This window comes from Miniopterus natalensis, chromosome 9 (genome assembly GCF_054644295.1).
Source record: "Miniopterus natalensis isolate mMinNat1 chromosome 9, mMinNat1.hap1, whole genome shotgun sequence".
Lineage (NCBI taxonomy): Eukaryota > Metazoa > Chordata > Mammalia > Chiroptera > Miniopteridae > Miniopterus > Miniopterus natalensis.
Window position 1 is genome coordinate 11,118,292 of NC_142089.1, and position 15,312 is coordinate 11,133,603.

The 15,312-nt window shown below is 58.3% G+C and overlaps 1 protein-coding gene across 3 annotated transcripts; it reads right to left on the reverse strand.

Annotated features, from left to right (window-relative positions):
• Positions 1-257: 257 nt before the first annotated feature.
• NBL1 (NBL1, DAN family BMP antagonist) lies at positions 258-11,581 on the reverse strand. 3 transcript variants are annotated; one of them, XM_087820196.1, is made up of 4 exons: positions 11,514-11,581; positions 2,946-3,140; positions 2,717-2,828; positions 258-1,792 (listed from the first exon to the last, which is right to left on the reverse strand). In XM_087820196.1, the coding sequence occupies exons 2-4, from the start codon at positions 3,113-3,115 to the stop codon at positions 1,529-1,531; spliced, it is 546 nt and encodes a 181-aa protein (XP_087676322.1). In that variant the 5' UTR covers positions 3,116-3,140; positions 11,514-11,581; the 3' UTR covers positions 258-1,528. The 3 variants fall into 3 exon arrangements, with proteins under 3 accessions (XP_087676322.1, XP_087676321.1, XP_087676323.1); XM_087820195.1 differs by lacking the exon at positions 11,514-11,581 and adding an exon at positions 10,829-10,899; XM_087820197.1 differs by lacking the exon at positions 11,514-11,581 and adding an exon at positions 10,607-10,628.
• Positions 11,582-15,312: the final 3,731 nt, after the last annotated feature.

Below are 15,312 nucleotides of genomic sequence, written 5' to 3' on the forward strand. Positions count from 1 at the left end.
CCCAGGAGCAAAACCAGAAAAGCCCAGTTGGGAAGCCCACAGAAGATACAAGCAAGGCAAGAAACGGGCACCCAAGGAGAGGTGGGAGCTGGGGAGACAGGGCCCAGGGGTGCACATGGCAGGAAAGTGAAGGGGTCACCATGATGCAGGAGGGTCTGCTCAGGGTGCACTGTGCAGCCTGACCCCTCCCCTAGGCCTTGCTGCTGGGCCCCTGGGGAACCCTGGGTCAGCTGAGCCAGCCAGCGAGAAAGAGAACACAGGCTTTCAACGAATTTATTCATGAGAACACTCAGGGTCCGGCAGGGAGACAATCTACTGGTTACAAGCTCCAGAAGCTCTTGTCAGAACAGCCGTGAGGGGCGGGGCACCCCCAGGCAGGGGGCCAGCGGTGCTGGAAGCCATGGGCACAGACTAGTGGACACAGGCAGTTCTTCCTGCCCACCTGCCCGGCCCCAGGGCCCCAGTCCGGGTCCCGCACCCCCTCTAGGGTTAAAGTGCAGTGGGAGGGGGCAGGCCGGTGGGATTGGGCAGCTAGAGAGCCACAGTGAACACCCCACCCACAGGAGCCTTCACTACCTCTTCCTTTCTTGAGGCTCAGGTGGAATCCATCCCACCCAGGTCCCTCCTTGGAATCTGAGTAAGGGAGACTCCTCCCCACCATCAGATATTTAGAGAGTTCCCAAAGCAGGGTGAGGCTGGCTCCATATGCTTTCTGAGGGGCCTAGAACTTCGGGGGCAATGGGAGGCACTAAGATTTGAGAAGAGGGAGGGAGGCTCTTCTAGGTGATGGTCCGGGGTGGGGGGGGTTCATTCCCACCCCCTGGCCTAGGAAGACTCCTCCTTGCCTCCCTCCCTGGAAAGCCAAAAAGCCAGAGGCCCAAAGAGCCTGGCCCCTGGCTCCAGGGCCATGAGTCAGCAGGGTCCTGCCCAGGCCTGACTCCCAAGCATGGAGGGAGGGCCTCTTCAGTGCCACCGGGAGAAGCTGCCCTGGGCATGGGCATGGGCATGGGGTGGGAAGTCTTTGGAGAGGCCTGTAGGGCTGGAGCTCCCTGCCTCGGCCAGTGGTCTTCCTAGCCCGGACCCAGCCCTCCCTCAGGGCCACTTCTGGCAAGGTGCCCACCCTCAGCTCAGGGCCCAGCTCTACCACTGTACCAGGGGCCCTGCCCCACCAGAGGCTGCATGGGCCTTGGCCTGGCTCCTGCCATCTTGGATGGCCTCACCCTTACCTCAGCAGCTTAGCCAACTTCCTTCCCCTCCAAAGGGCACATCTCTAGGAGGCAGAAAGGAATAGAACCCCCCCTCCAAAAAAGAACCCTGAAGACCTCGGCTTCCTCCCCCGACTTTTGAATATATTAATTGTGCAGCTTGGCTCCAACCCCTCCCTTCAGATCTCCATGGCAACCGGGAAGCATTCCAAGTCCAAGTCTGAATCCAAGTCCATCCAGTGCCAAAGGGGGGCTCCAGCCTCTCCCCACACGCTTCCCCCAGCATTCCACGGGGGACGAGAGGGGAGGAAGAGTCGAGGGCCTCAGTCCTCAGCCCCCTCTTCCTCGGTGTGGGGGGCCCCAGGGGGTTCCTCGGGCTCAGGGGTCTGCCCGCCAGGGTGGGGGTGGGGATGGGGGTGGGGGTGGGTACCCGGCTGGGAGCCCGGGCCATCCTCGCCCTGCACGTAGACACTCAGCCCCTCGTGACTCGGCTCCTTGCCGCACGCCTGGCAGCTGCAGTGCACGATCTTCTCCACCAGCTTGTCCACCCTGGGCACCTCCTCGTGGCCGGGGCACTCCAGCGTCACCTGGGGAGGGCAGCAGAGATGTTTCCAAAAGCCTGGGCCTCCTGACAGACAAAATCCAGGATGGCCTACCCCTGCCTAAAATTCCCCTCCATGCTCCACACAGCACATGGAGAAAAATCCTGGCTTCTTACTAAGGACACTCGGACCCTTCAGGCTGCCCCTGGTGAACATCTCCACCCGCCTTTGCGCCACGCCCACCAACTGTGCTGAATGAGATGTGTGAGACTTTGCCCATGCTGTTCCCTCTGCGTGGAAGGTCCTCACCCATCCCCTACCACCTCCCCCAAACACTGCCTAGTTACCTTCTACTAAACCTATGGGTCTGAGCTGACATCACTTCCTCAAAGAGCTCCCCACCCCCCGCAACCACCAGCCCAGCTGAGCTTTGCCCTGGATGAATCCCTTTAGCGTCTTGCTCTGCAGTTGCCCTCCTTTTCCCCTCCCTCCCTCCCTCTTCCTCCTTCCTTCCACATAGCACCTACTCCATGCCAGTTATGGGGACACAAGACGCAGTCCCTCAAGGAACTCAGTCTAGTGTAGGAAACAGACTTGTCAAAATCACCCAAATGCAGCTGGAAAACTGGAGATGTGACACATGCTCAAAGCAGAGGCACACAGTGCTCAGGGGGTCAGGACAGGGGCCCTGAGAAAATGATGCTTGAGCTAAGGGCAGAAGGATGAATAGAAGTTAACTAGGTGAGAAGGAGGAGAAAGATGTTCCAACCTGAGTACAGAACATGTGCAAAGGCCCTGTGGTGGTAACCAGCAAAGCAGGTGTGAGACTGAAAGGAGATGCGCTGGTGTCAAGTGTCAAGCAAGTGAAGCAGGTGAGAGAGGCAAGGTGAAGCCAGAAAGACTGCTGAGCCAGACCATGCGGGCTTCATGGGGCAGGGCAGGCTGGGCAGGGGGGGCAGTGGTACTCACAATCTCCCACATGGACTGGGCTGGCATGCAGGAGTCGCAGTGCACCAGGGACTCTGTAGACTGTGGGAAGGTGTTGGGAACACTGTAGCTGAAGCACTGTCCTAGGCACGCTCTGTGGGAGGAGAGGTCACCAGGCCCTTGTCATTGTGGCAGAGACAGGGATGGGCAGCCCGGCCCTCCTCCCTCCTGGGCCCCTGTTCTCCCCTCCACCCATCCCCCTGGCCCTCACCTGTTCTGGATAGACTTGGCCTCACAGCCGCTGTGGCCCACGATCTGGGTGATGTTCTTGGCCTCGCACCAGGCACTCTTGTCCGGAAACAGTGCCAGCTTGTTGATGGGCGGTGGAGCAGCCAGCAGCATGGCGGGGAGGACAGCCCCCACCAGAACCCGAAGCATCATGCCCGTGGCCTTCAGAGCCCTAGAACTGAGCACAGACTGCGGGTGAGGCCAGCCAGGCTCAGGAGGCTGGAAAGAGGTGGACGGTGGTGTTATAAGCATGAGCTCTGACATCTCACTGCCGGGGTGCAAATCCTAACTCTACCACTTACTAGCCAAGCACAACCTTGGACAAGGTATTTCTCCCTTATGAACCTCAAAACTGGGGCTGGTAATAGTATGTGCATCCGATGGGTGTCATGAACATTAAATGAGGCAGCCCTGGCTGGTGTGGCTCAGTTGGTTGGGCGTCATCCCGTGTGCCAGGAGGTTGCCGGCTCGACCCAGGTAGGGGGCATACAGGAGGCAGCCGATGGATGTTGCGCTCTCACACTGATGTTTCTCTCTCTCCCTCTCCCTCTTCTCTCTCTAAACATCAATAAACTAAAATAAATTTTTAACGATTAAATGAGGCACTACAGGAAAAGCCCTCAGCAGATAACGCACACTCTATGGGTCAGTTATTTTTATAACTTACTAGGTAGCTTTGAACAAATTACTTTTACCTCTGTGCCTGTTTCTTCGTCTGAAAACAGGGATGGTAATGCTGTGTACAGCGAAGGATTGTTGCTAGTACTCAACAGGACACTAAGTTCCAAGCACATGTTGAACTCTGATGTTGTGGCACCTCTGGGAAAACACAAAAAACTGCCCACACAGTGCACGCCCTGGAGGGCTGGCCATCCAGCACGTCTCTGGACACGCTGCTACAGCTGTCAGTATTCTGATGTCAGGAGAGCTAACCTCCAACTTCATGGCCCTGTGAGCTCTTGGGCCACTTTAGCTTGCTGGACCTCCGGTAGAGACACTAACCCCCAACTAGACTGTATTTCTTTTCTGGATGTCCCACCAAAGCCTCGAGCCCTAGGTCTACACACCCAGCATTATCCTCAGCTCCATGCTAACCTGGGACAAGCAGGCGACAGTCCAAGCCAAGCCATTGATGCTCAAGACACTAGAACAATACTGGGATTGGCCAGCAGGTGGCGCTGCAGGGCAGTGTGTCCAACAGATTCAAGCAGAGGGGACTCTCCCACTGTTCCCCAACTTCATCTTCTGTAGGTTTCGCCCACTGCCTCACCTCAAAAAATGTAGAGGAAGGCTTTGGGGAGATTCAGAAAAGAGGGCAATGCCCACAAGGAGAAAGGGCGCTGGACAGTCAGGAGTCCACATATGCTGGGTGACCCTGGCCACTCAGGCCTCAGCGTCCCCGCATGAAAGATGAGGGAGGTGCCCTAGACCACCGGTGTCTAAGCCTGGTGGATCCTCAGAATTCCCTGGGGACTTGAGGAGTGGAAGTTCTAGGATGGGTGGGAGTCTGCAGTTCTAACAACCTCCAGGATGGTTGTGATATGCAGCCAGGCATGGGAACCAGTCCAGCTCAGTCTAGGATCCTGTGTCTTGGGACAGTCCCCAGAGGGGCCTGGGTGGGGCTGAAACAGGAGCAGGGGTCAGGTACTGTCTATGGGTCCCACAGACCCCCACACTAATGTTGGGCTGGCTTGGAGCTGCACATTGGGTTCAGAACATCCCTCAGCCCACCTTCTGCCTAAAGTGGCAGGTGTTTTATACAGTGTCTGGGGAGGGGGACCTGCTGTGGGTCTTGCCTGCTCCTGCAGTGAAAACTTAAGGGGACTGGCTCAGCTGGGCTTGCAGACAGGGCCCGCCAGCCTGCAGGGCTGGGACCTCCTCCACAGCACTGGGCTGTCTCCATCCAGCAAGTCCCCTCAGCTCCAGGGGGGAGGCGGGAGAGCAGGAGGTGAGCCCCGACAGCCTGCCCCCATCCCAGATGAGTCTGTGTCATGGCCAGGCTCTCACCCACACGTTTCCGGTCTCGCTCACAAGATCGACAGCGAAGTCCCTGTTTTTAGTATAACCACATCCTAACAAAATAGAATGGACTTGTTCCTAACTGGCAACCTAGCTAATTTTTCAACAGGCTTAGTGTCCAGGAGGCTTCCTCACTCCTTCCTAACGGTGCTCGTCCGTCCCCAGGGAATTAGCCTGAGTCAGGGTCTGACCATGGCTGATCAGAAGAGGCCCAGAGACCACCTAAGGCCAGAGCCCCCTGGGCCTCCCCAGGCTGGACTGGCCCCCTAGAAACCTCAGAGAAATCCAGGGACTTCTGTCCTATACCTGACCCCATCACAATTCCTCAGGAAGGTCAGGGTGGCGACGGACAGGGAGTGACTTCAGGTTTCCTTAGGATTTGGAATTGAGATTGGGATTTTTAATGAAATCCTGGAGATGAGCACTGAGGTCTGAGCTGGAGTTGGAATGAAGAGAGGTTAACACTGAGGCTATGGACCAGGATGATGCTAAAGACGAGTAGAGATTGGGGTTGAGGTTAATAACATGGTTTACTGGGAGATAACAGTGAGTGTTTTAGGGGAGTCGCTGGCCAGAGGACAGGGACTGATTATTAGGGTCACGCTGTGCAGAAGCTGAAGAAAAATGAGATAAACTGAGGCAGAAGGCCACCTCCTTGGTCTTCCTCCTTTTCTGGTATACAGCTAAGAGTTAACCCTAAGGGCCAGCTGTGTCCACAGAAGGGACACAGTAACCCAGCTTCTCCCCAAGCCCTAGCCAGGACCTCAGGGGAGGAGCCTGGGCCCTCCCACCTAGGAGCTGCGTGACTTTCAGAAATGAAGTTCACCTCTCTGTACCCACCTACGTCAACCCTGGAATGGGGAGCAGAGCACTTTCCTTGGAGAACTGGGAAGATGCAGTGAGAGCACCCAGTATCCGGCAGGCACCAACTCAGGCCAGTTCTCTTCTCCTGGGGGATCATGGGAAAGGCTTGGGCGGGCATCAGAGCCAAAGCTGGGCACTGGGGCAGGAAGGAGGCAGGGAGGAAGCCAGGCCACTCTCTCCCACAGACACACCCAGGACACATCCACCCTCCTCCTGCCCTCACACCCAGCAACCAAGAACCCCTGCTCCCCAACACACACACACACACACACACACCTCACACTGACTGGGGTGGGCTCTTTGCTAGGTTTAATGTTGATTTATCCTATTTTTCTTTTTTTAAGCAACAACTCAGCTACTTTTTTTTATTCAGCAGCTGGACCTTCCCTCCTGAGACTTGAGAGCCTCACCCACAGATTCTCATTCCTTCCTCCCCACCCAGAAAGTCACACAGCAAGTCACGGGACCCTCAGTATACCAGGTGGGAAGGGGGATCCCCGCTTGTCCCAAGGCCCCCCCAGCAAGTCAAGCCAAGCAATGTCTTTCTCCTGAGTCATGTGGTTCCCTGCAGTCCACACTCATTTACTGAGCAACTTCTAGGATGGCGGGGGTATGGGCAGGGGAGCCAGGGTCCCAGACTCTACCCACTCAGGAGCTCAAAGCCTAGAGGGGGAGGGAAGTGGGTTAAGAGGAAGCTGTTTAGAGTAGGGGCAGTGAGAGAGGGTTGTGGGGGCAAAGTAAAGATGCTTAATTCTGGATTTAATCCAGGATCACTGTTAATTACCAATGGTGGGGACAGAAAGGGGGCTCCTGGCTGAGGGCACTGCCTGGGCAAAGGCCAGGAGGGGGGATTTATCCATGTCAGCCCACACAGCTAACTATGGATTGGGCACCACTCTAGGCGCTTTTACATAAATTCTTTTATTCAGTCCTCACAACAACTCTATGCGGTAGAGACTCTTATTTCCCCCGTTTTATAGATGAAGACTGGTCACAGGGAGGTTGAGATTTGCTTGAGGTTTACTAAAAAGTAAATAGTGAACAGGGATCTACTATTTACAGCTCCCTCTGTGCCTCAGTCCTGAGGACCGAATAAATGAGTCTATGTGCAAGTGCTTAGAACTCGGCCTCACCCGCAGTTAGAGCCCATGGGTAGTAAAGGGAACTGAGGCTTCAACCTGGGCAGCAGCAGGGTAACTAACCACCAGCTACTCTGCAGATGAAAAGGGCACAGGAGAGGAAGGAGAAGGCGGCCGGTCTGGAGTGGGCATCAGGCCTGGGGCTCCCTGCCCCTGCCCCTGGCCCAGCCACTGTGTCTCACTCGGGTGCTCAGCCACCGCCTGGCTGGGAAGCTTGGGAACCCCTCAAAACGGGGTTCAAAGCCCACTCCTGGCTCCCCTGCAGGTGAGCTCATGGCTACGGCTGACCCCTGCTCCTCGGAGCCTCGGAAAGGTACGACACTGCCCTTCCTCGAAGTTGAGGGGAGGCTTCAGCGAGGGCCCCCACAGCCCAGGGTGGGGCCTTCTTACCACCTCAGGGTCCATTCCCAAACCCAAGCCCGCGGATCCTCCGAGGCCTCGCGCAAACACTCCACACATTCTGAGGCTGCCAACAACACAGAAAGGAAGTTCCCCAGGGGGACCCTGGCTGACCCATTCCAGCACTGTGGAAACTGAGGCACAGACCAAGAATGTGGGCCGCCGTCTGTCCCACACCGGGAAGGGGGCAGTGAATCAGCAGGAGACCAGCCTTCCCAGCTTCCTTGGGAAGGGCTGGGGGCAGGGAGCAGCAAGAATGCAGGCTTCAGGTCAGGACTCTGGGGTCCTTTACGTTTCCACACCAACCAGAGCCACCCTCTTCCCTGAGATGCTTGTCCCAGCCATGGACATTCTGACCCCAAAGGTCTGGGCATCTGTATGGGCTCCCATGCGATCCTGAGGCCTAGCCAGGTCGCGAGCCAGAGCCCAGCTCCCCAAGGAAGGGGCCCCCACCCCAAGGCCTGGCTCCTAGAGCCTGGAGTCAAGTCTTAAATTCATGGGAGGGGCCCAGGTTTCAAGAGATACCTTGGGCCCACCACCCCCCCCCACTGTGAAGGCCTTTGTAGAGCGAAGAGTCGATTTTGTATAACAAGTGAACAGTCGCTCCCCACTTCCTTTGTGGGGTAAATCTGAATATGCAGGGTCACTGAGGGCCAAGCACACCAGGATTTTCTGGGTACAAAGTAACCACTCACCCTAAGCCCCTCCCCTTCACACACACACAGGGCAGGGTCCATTCACAACTGTGACAGACCCGAGTTCCCATCAGAGCTCAGCTGCTTTAACCTTTGTTTCAATTTCCTCTTTTGCAAAGGGGGGGGCAGTGATAATGCTCACTCCACAGGGCAGTTGTGCATGGAAACCTCTGGAGAGGGCCGTCATGGGATCAGTCTTCAGTAAATGTCACCAATAGTGCTAGCTTGGAATCACCCTGGCCCACGCACTCTCCCTGAACTCTGCCCAGGCCCGCCCCTCTGCCTCTCCTTCCCACGCCCTCCCGCCAGATCCTGGGTGGTCCTGAAAATACGTAAATCCGGGGTTGCACCTGCCACAGTGAAACTGGATTGAGAGGAAACCTCCAGGGGAAACCTTGAGGGGCAACTCAAGCAAATGACAGGATGGCTGGAAAAGGGTTTTATAAACTGTCCAGTCCTGCCCCACTCACACACTTGCTTGCCAGGGTGGGAGCCGAGAGGAAGATCCCACTCAGAATCGAATTCTTGGGCCACAGACTAAAGGCCAGGGTGCAAGAGAAACCAGCCCCCTCTAGAACCCAACTTCCAGAAAACAGGCTGGGCCTGGCTGCCAGGCGGTGCTTGCTGCTGGGTGCAGAGGGTGTGGCGTTTGTGGCCCTGGGCTCAGGGATCAGCAAGGGTGCGGCAATCACTGCAGGTCTTGGACTGAGCGCAGGGACTTCCTTGAGTGGTGCAACTGAAAAGGTCACTCTGGGAGGGGGCCGGGCAGTGTCAGACGCCAGCCCTGGTCGGCTCACTCAGCAGGCTTTCCCAGGCCCGCTCTGAGGTCGAGGGCAAATTCCAGTCCAAACTCATCCACCGGCTCACTGTGGGCCTGGGGGCAGGTAATCTAATGGTTATAGCCTGGGCCACAGGCCACTTGTTTCGCCTCCCTAAACCTCGCGTCTGTAAAATAGGGGGGTGCAGCCTGGGAATGTCCACTTTGTCAGACTTCCTCACAGGGAATCTGGCTCCTGCGCTTTGTTCAAGCCACTGTGATTCCATGACCCCAGTCTCGCCGCAGGGTGGCTTCCTTCCCCCTCCGTCAGCGCGCTGGCAGAGTACGAAGCAACTGTCCAGGGGATGGGCACGCAGGGCCAAGCCCAGGCCCAAGAGGCTGCCCGCCTCGGCCAGGCAGCTCCACCTTCCTGGCTACAAACCGCCAACCTAGGCCGTGGCCCTCCTGCCTGCAGACCCTCCAGCAGGAAGACCCGAAACTGTCTCCAAAACAAAACCTATGCTAATGAGCTGCTGCAGGCCGGCCTACACATCTGCGCAGCAGAAGTCCCCCTGCAGACCTCACCAGCATCCCTGCGGGCTCCCCAGCCTGCGACCCTTGGGGTTGGGGGTGGGGGAAGGGGCTAAACTCAGTCTGAGACTTCACTTTAAAAGGATGATATACCCCTGGCCAATGCGGAGCGCCTAGGCCCCAGGCACCCCTTCTGCCCACAGGCCCAGGAGAAAGCTTGCAGGGGTGGGGGGAGAGGAGTGGGGGTCACCAAGGAAATGCTCCAGCTCCACCTTTGCTTTGGCCCCAAGGAAAGGCAAACCGCACCCAAACAGCCCCAGCACCTGGGGGAGTTTCAGGAGGCTGGTGGTTTGACGGCACAAAGGATGAGGGGGGCCTTTGACAAATTGCTTCCTCACCTCCATCCCCTGCCAGGGCCCAGACTTGGGCCTCAGGCCCTGACCTCTGTTTTTCCTGGGGGGAGGGGGGGTCCCTCCGTTACAAGTCCTCCAGCCCAGCAAGGACCTCAGAAAGCCTGAAAACTGTGCACTTCCCCCTGGTGCCCGCCAACCCCCTGGCCTCGCCAAGGCAGCCAGCTGCCCCTTTACTGCTGCTTGTAAAAGACCAGAATCGCCCCGCCCAGGGAGCAGGCGGGCAGGTGGCCGGCAGCGGGGCCCCGTGGCCCCGGCCGCCTCGCGGGGGTGGAACTCTGAGCCCCCGGAAAGGCTGGCTCCCCCTGCCCCAGACTCAATTCCAGGGGGATGACCCCGGCCGGGCCCCGGGGGCAGGCGGAAGGTAGGGGGAGGGTTTCGTCTCTTTTACAGGGTCTAGGAAACTATTCCGACTGCTCCGAGGCTGGGGGATCGTCTGAATCTGAGGGTGATGGGTCAGGGAGACGCACAGACCCACGAGGGGGACCCCCACTGAGGGGCGGGACGCGGAGACGGAGAGACACCCGGGCGGGGAGACAAAACCAGGGACACTGAACGGAGAAACAGAAAGAAAGGGAGCGAACCAGAGCGGGAGACAGACAGACAGACTGCAAGAAGAGACAGAGGGAGACAAAAAGGAGGCAGAGACGTGCCGGAGCGGGGAGGCCCGGGCGCAGCCGTGGGGACGCGGAGCGCGGAGCCCGGCCGAGCTCCCGGCGCTGCCCCGAGCGCGCGGCCGACCCGCCCTCGACCCGCCGCGCTTTTCGCTCCGCCACGCATCTCCCTCCCGCACCTCCCTCCCGTTCTCTCCCGGCCGCGGAAACTCCTACCTAGAAATGGAAAGCCCAGGCAGAGTCTGGGGACGGCCTCGGGGCGCAGCGGGGTCCCCCCGGCCACCCTGTGCCGCGCCCACGTCCCCAGCCCCGGCGTCCGGAGGGGCTCGGCGGCGCACCTCGTCCCCGTGCCCCCGACCGCCGGCCGGGCCGGGTACGAAGCCCGCAGCCGACGCGTCTGGAAGCCGGGCGCCCGCGTGCCGGCCGGACAGGACTTACCGCGCGCGGCGGCGGCGGCGAGGGGCGCCGCGCACTCGTCTGAGCCCGCGGGGGGCAGGCCCGGCGGCCCCGGGAGGCGCGGGAGGCGGCCGTCAGGGCGGGCGGCGGCCCCGCGAGGCTCGGCTGGGCTGCGCGGCGCGCCGTCTGCGGCCCCGGGCGGGCGCGCGGTGCGGGGGAGCGGCCGGGCGAGCGGCTCCGACGTCAGGGGTGTCTCCGCTCCAAATAGGGAGCGAGGGCGGGGGCAGCGGAGGGAGGGAGGCAGGAGGCAGGGCGGGAGGGACGCGGCCGCGGAGAGCGGGCGGCGCGCACGGCCGCTCCCTCCGGGCGCGCGGGAGGGGGCGCCTCGGCGGCCGGGGCCCCTCTCGCCACCCGCCCGGGAGCCTTCGGGGAGGACCTGCCGGGCCGCCCTGGCCAGCGCCCGAGGCACGGGGCAGAGGGCCCGGCGCCCCAGCTCGTTCTAAAGCTCCCTCCGCCGGGCTTCTCTGCGCGTCGACTTCTCCCCGCCTAACTTTTCCGGAGACCGGGGTCACCAGAGCCATGCCAGGCCTCAGGGTGACAGACGTGGAGGGTGTCAGTCTTGCTCGCGGGTGTGGCGCTCCAGCCCACCGGGTCCCTACCTCGGGAGACTGTCCTCGCCCCGAAGTGCTGCGGGGCGCCCAGCCTACCCATACGCTCCCGGACTTACCCTTGGTACCCTGGGGACCCTGGCGTCACTCACCCTCCGCCCAGCTTCCCTTTGGCTTAAGCCGCCAGAGAAGGGTCTCAGCCCCAGGGAGGGCTGTTGGGAGAGAGCGCGCCGGGAAATGGACTCGCTTCTTTGGCTTCTGGGAAGAGCAGAGCCCCAGGCCTGACCCAGCGTCCAGCCTCACCTGGGGTGGGTGGGCGGAGTGGGGGCACCCAACTAATCCATCTGCAGTTGGGCATTTGGATGGGCTGCAGTCATGCCCTCTCGGTTCTGTGCCCAGTGGAGTGAGAAAATAGCTTTGCTCCTCAAAAGTAGTTGCCCAGGACACAATTCTGGGACTTGGGGAGATTTGCTTTCTAGCCTCGTTGTTGGTGTCCAGCCTGGCTGGAAGCTCCCAGACGGATGCAGCCCTGCTCATCTGAAGCCTGGAGGTTGCTGAGTGGCCTGCTAATCAGTCCATGGTGTACTCTGGCCTATCTGTCCTCTCCATGCCTCCTAGCACTTACTTATGCTGTTCCCTCTGCCAGAGGGTCCCTTCCCCTCCTTCCATCTCCTGGTAAAGGCATTCTTCAAGCACCAGATTGGAAAACCTTCCCAAGGCCCTCAGGTGGCAGAAACTTCCTCTTCTCATGTGATCCCAGAGCACAGGATACAGACCTTTGTTAAGGTTGCTTCTCCTCTAGACTAGTTGAGTAGATCACTTTCCTCCGCTAGACGGCAGGCTTCTTGAGGGCAGGCATCACAGAGATGATGGCAACTTCAGAGTCCCCAGTGTTTAAGGTCAGGCCAGACAAGGTGCACAATATATTTGGCTAAATGAAGTATTATCCCCCATAGGTAAGTGCTTCCACAAGGGTGACTGTAACAGTCATAATCACACACACACACTGAACACTTTACTACATGCCCGGTCCCTTTCTAAGTACTTTCCACCGGCACAATAAATCTATGAGATAAACAGTATTGTTATCCCCATTTTATATGTAAAAAACAAAACAAAACATGACCTAGGGAGAGGTTAAGTAACTGACCTAAAGTCACACAGTAAGAGGTGATGCCAGTAACAGCTACTGTCGGTTGGATGAGCTTGTCCCACAGAGCCCGGCCTCCCTGCACTACGCACAGCAGGTGCTCAGGAGATACATACCGGTCTGGTTACCACGAGCATTCGCAATGTGGACCTGGGCAGGGCGGGAGTGGATGTCTCCATTTGGTAAGAACCCTCTCCAGCCCTGCAGGAACTGAGTAGCCTAATGAGCCTGTCAGATCTCACAGAGAGCCAGGAGCAGAAGCCCTTGACAGTTTAGCCACTGCTCAATGCAGGGAGGTTCTAGAACAATCCCAACTGCCTAATCAAGGATATGGGTTTGGGGTTGAGTCATGCCTATCTGGTGAAGACTGATAATTACAGGAGGGCCACATGTGGGCAGGGGTTCTAGAAGGTGACTTGTTAATAGGATCAACAGCTACCATTATGTGCCAGGCATTATGCTAAGCACTACCAAATCCTAACCCCAACCTCACCGTCATTCCCATTTTACAGGTGAGACAAGTCAAGGCATCAGGATGTTCAGGGCCCAGCCCAAGACCACATGGCGAAGTGACTGACAAAGTCTAGGCTTGAACCCAGACCAAAGCCTGTGCTCCTCTGCCTGCCACACCCTCGTGGCTGCCTCAGAGCCCTCCCCGTAGGGGGATGCTGCACCACGGGGACCGAGGGTGGTGGGGCCCCAGCAGGAAAGGCAGACCTGTCACGTTAGTTAGAGTCTCCGAGCTCACTGACATGCACCTGGTTGGCAGCGGTATGCCAGTTGCCCCGACAGGCCTGGCTGGCACAGGGCACGGGCCTGAAGCCAGAGCCTGCTGGCCCAGGGCCAGCCTCTTGGGGCCGTGGTAATGTGGGGCCCAGAGTGGGGGGTAGAGGGCTGAAAGCCTCTCTCCCCAGCTCATTAGCAAACATCTGGGCTCAGGAAAAAGACCGACCTGGAATGTGACTGGGCTGTGGGGAGCTGCTCCCTCCCTGAGTCCCGGGAATGTGAGCTCCCTCCCGCAGGGCACGGGCTCAGGCCAGCTGTTTCCTCTAATCCCGTCAGCCTGGCCTCGACAGGGGTCCAAACCTCTGCACTCTCCTGGAGAAAGAGAAAACAAGCAAAGGGCTGGCCTTCCTTCCTAGTCAGAGGATTGGTACTGAGGCCCAGGAGAGCCACAGGCCCTCCCTCTCCCGTGAGATCAAGACCAAGGGTGCCCACACTTCCAAGTCTGGAGCTGGGAGGGGACATTGGGACTCATCACGGAAGGTTCTGGAGTCCCTGCTTGAGTTTGAATCCTTGCTCCATTACCCAAGGACTCTGGGGCTCCGCACGTTGTTTCATGTCTGGGCCTCTGTTTCCTTCTGTCAAGCGCAGCTGGTATGGTATGTACTCCACAGAGTTGCTGTGGGGACTCGCTCATTTCCTTAACAAGTATTTACCATGCCTACTATGTTCCAGACAGGCACAGAGGGGTTGGGGACACAGTAGTGAACTAGAGCCATAAAGGTCCCAGCCCTCAAGGGGCAGGGAGGCAGAGTACGCGGATGAGCAGACAAATGGGAGTCTCCTAACCAGGGTGCTCTGAAGGAACTATGCGAGCCAGAGTGGGTGACGTGATGGCAGAAGCCTCCGAAGGCATCTCAAAGAGGTGACGTTGAAGGTAAGGTTATGATGAGAGGAAGCCAAGATTCAAGGAGATAAATGGATGCAAAGTGCTCGGCACAGTTCCTGGAAAATGAAAGCTATTTTAGGGAGGTTCGTATATAGCAGAGGGGAGGCAGGCAGTCAGAATCCCTGGCTCAAACCCAGGCTTCGGCACAAAGCTTTCTCACCTCACTCAACCAGGTCATGCACTTCCTGGGCCTCAGTTTCTTCATCTGTGAAATAGGGATTTTAATAGTACCCAACTGTAGGCTTCCTTCTAGAACTCACTGAGAGATGCGTACCTGAAGTAGAGCCTGGCACGTGCTCCGTTCTCAGGAAGCCGTGGCAACTTGTATTATCCCTTCCCGTGGAGGGAAAGGATTTGCCTAACCTCACTCAGTGAGTCAGGAGCAGAACCAGATGTGACGACTCTGAGCCCACCCCAGGCACTGTGTCCTCCTCTGGCCCCTGGAGGCTCAGGAAGCCTCTGGGCCCCATCTCAGGCTCCACACCAAGGGTTCTGTCCCTGAGGGCTACTGTGTGAGGCTGTGGGAGGTGTGGCCTTGGCCTAGCTTGGAAATCTGGCATGAGGCCCCGAGGGAAGGGTCCTTGGCTCCATGGAAAAATTAAAAACATGTTCTCTGTAGGTAGGGTGGGAGACCAGGAATCAAGAAAAGGAATCAAGTGCTAAGGACAGCGGAGATGAGAGAAGGCGGTCAGAGATGAGAGTGAGGTTCTGGGGAGTGGGGTGGAAGCTCAGACTCAGGTCTGCCTGACTCCAAGGACTGTCCTTTTCCCCCCCAAAGAGCAGCATGCGTGCTGGCTATGGCCGTTTCCTCATCTGTAAGAACAAACATACTGGTTACCAGGAATGTGGCCTAAGTGCCAGGGACAGGGTGCCAGGGGCTCTCCCCAGCCACTCACTTTGCTCTGCATTTGTTTGTTTCCTCCCCCACCCATCTCTCTGTCTCTCCCTCTCTCTCTCACTCACACCCCCTCAGAGCTGAATTCTGTGTCTTCTTTGGCTGGGGTTGCCTGACCCCACAGTAAAAGTCACCCACCTCCGTGTGATAGCACCAGAGCTGGGCTCTCAGGAAAGGGTCTCTGCCTGGAATCCCCAGCCC

What these genes read in the sequence shown, in the direction of transcription:
- NBL1 (XM_087820196.1), bottom strand. Translation starts at nt 3,115, where the DNA reads ATGATGCTTCGGGTTCTGGTGGGGGCTGTCCTCCCCGCCATGCTGCTG. An exon ending in GCCAAGTCTATCCAGAACAG is followed by an intron (nt 2,829 to 2,945) that starts GTGAGGGCCAGG and finishes CTCCTCCCACAG; the next exon opens with AGCGTGCCTAGGACAGTGCT. An exon ending in CCCAGTCCATGTGGGAGATT is followed by an intron (nt 1,793 to 2,716) that starts GTGAGTACCACT and finishes TGCCCTCCCCAG; the next exon opens with GTGACGCTGGAGTGCCCCGG.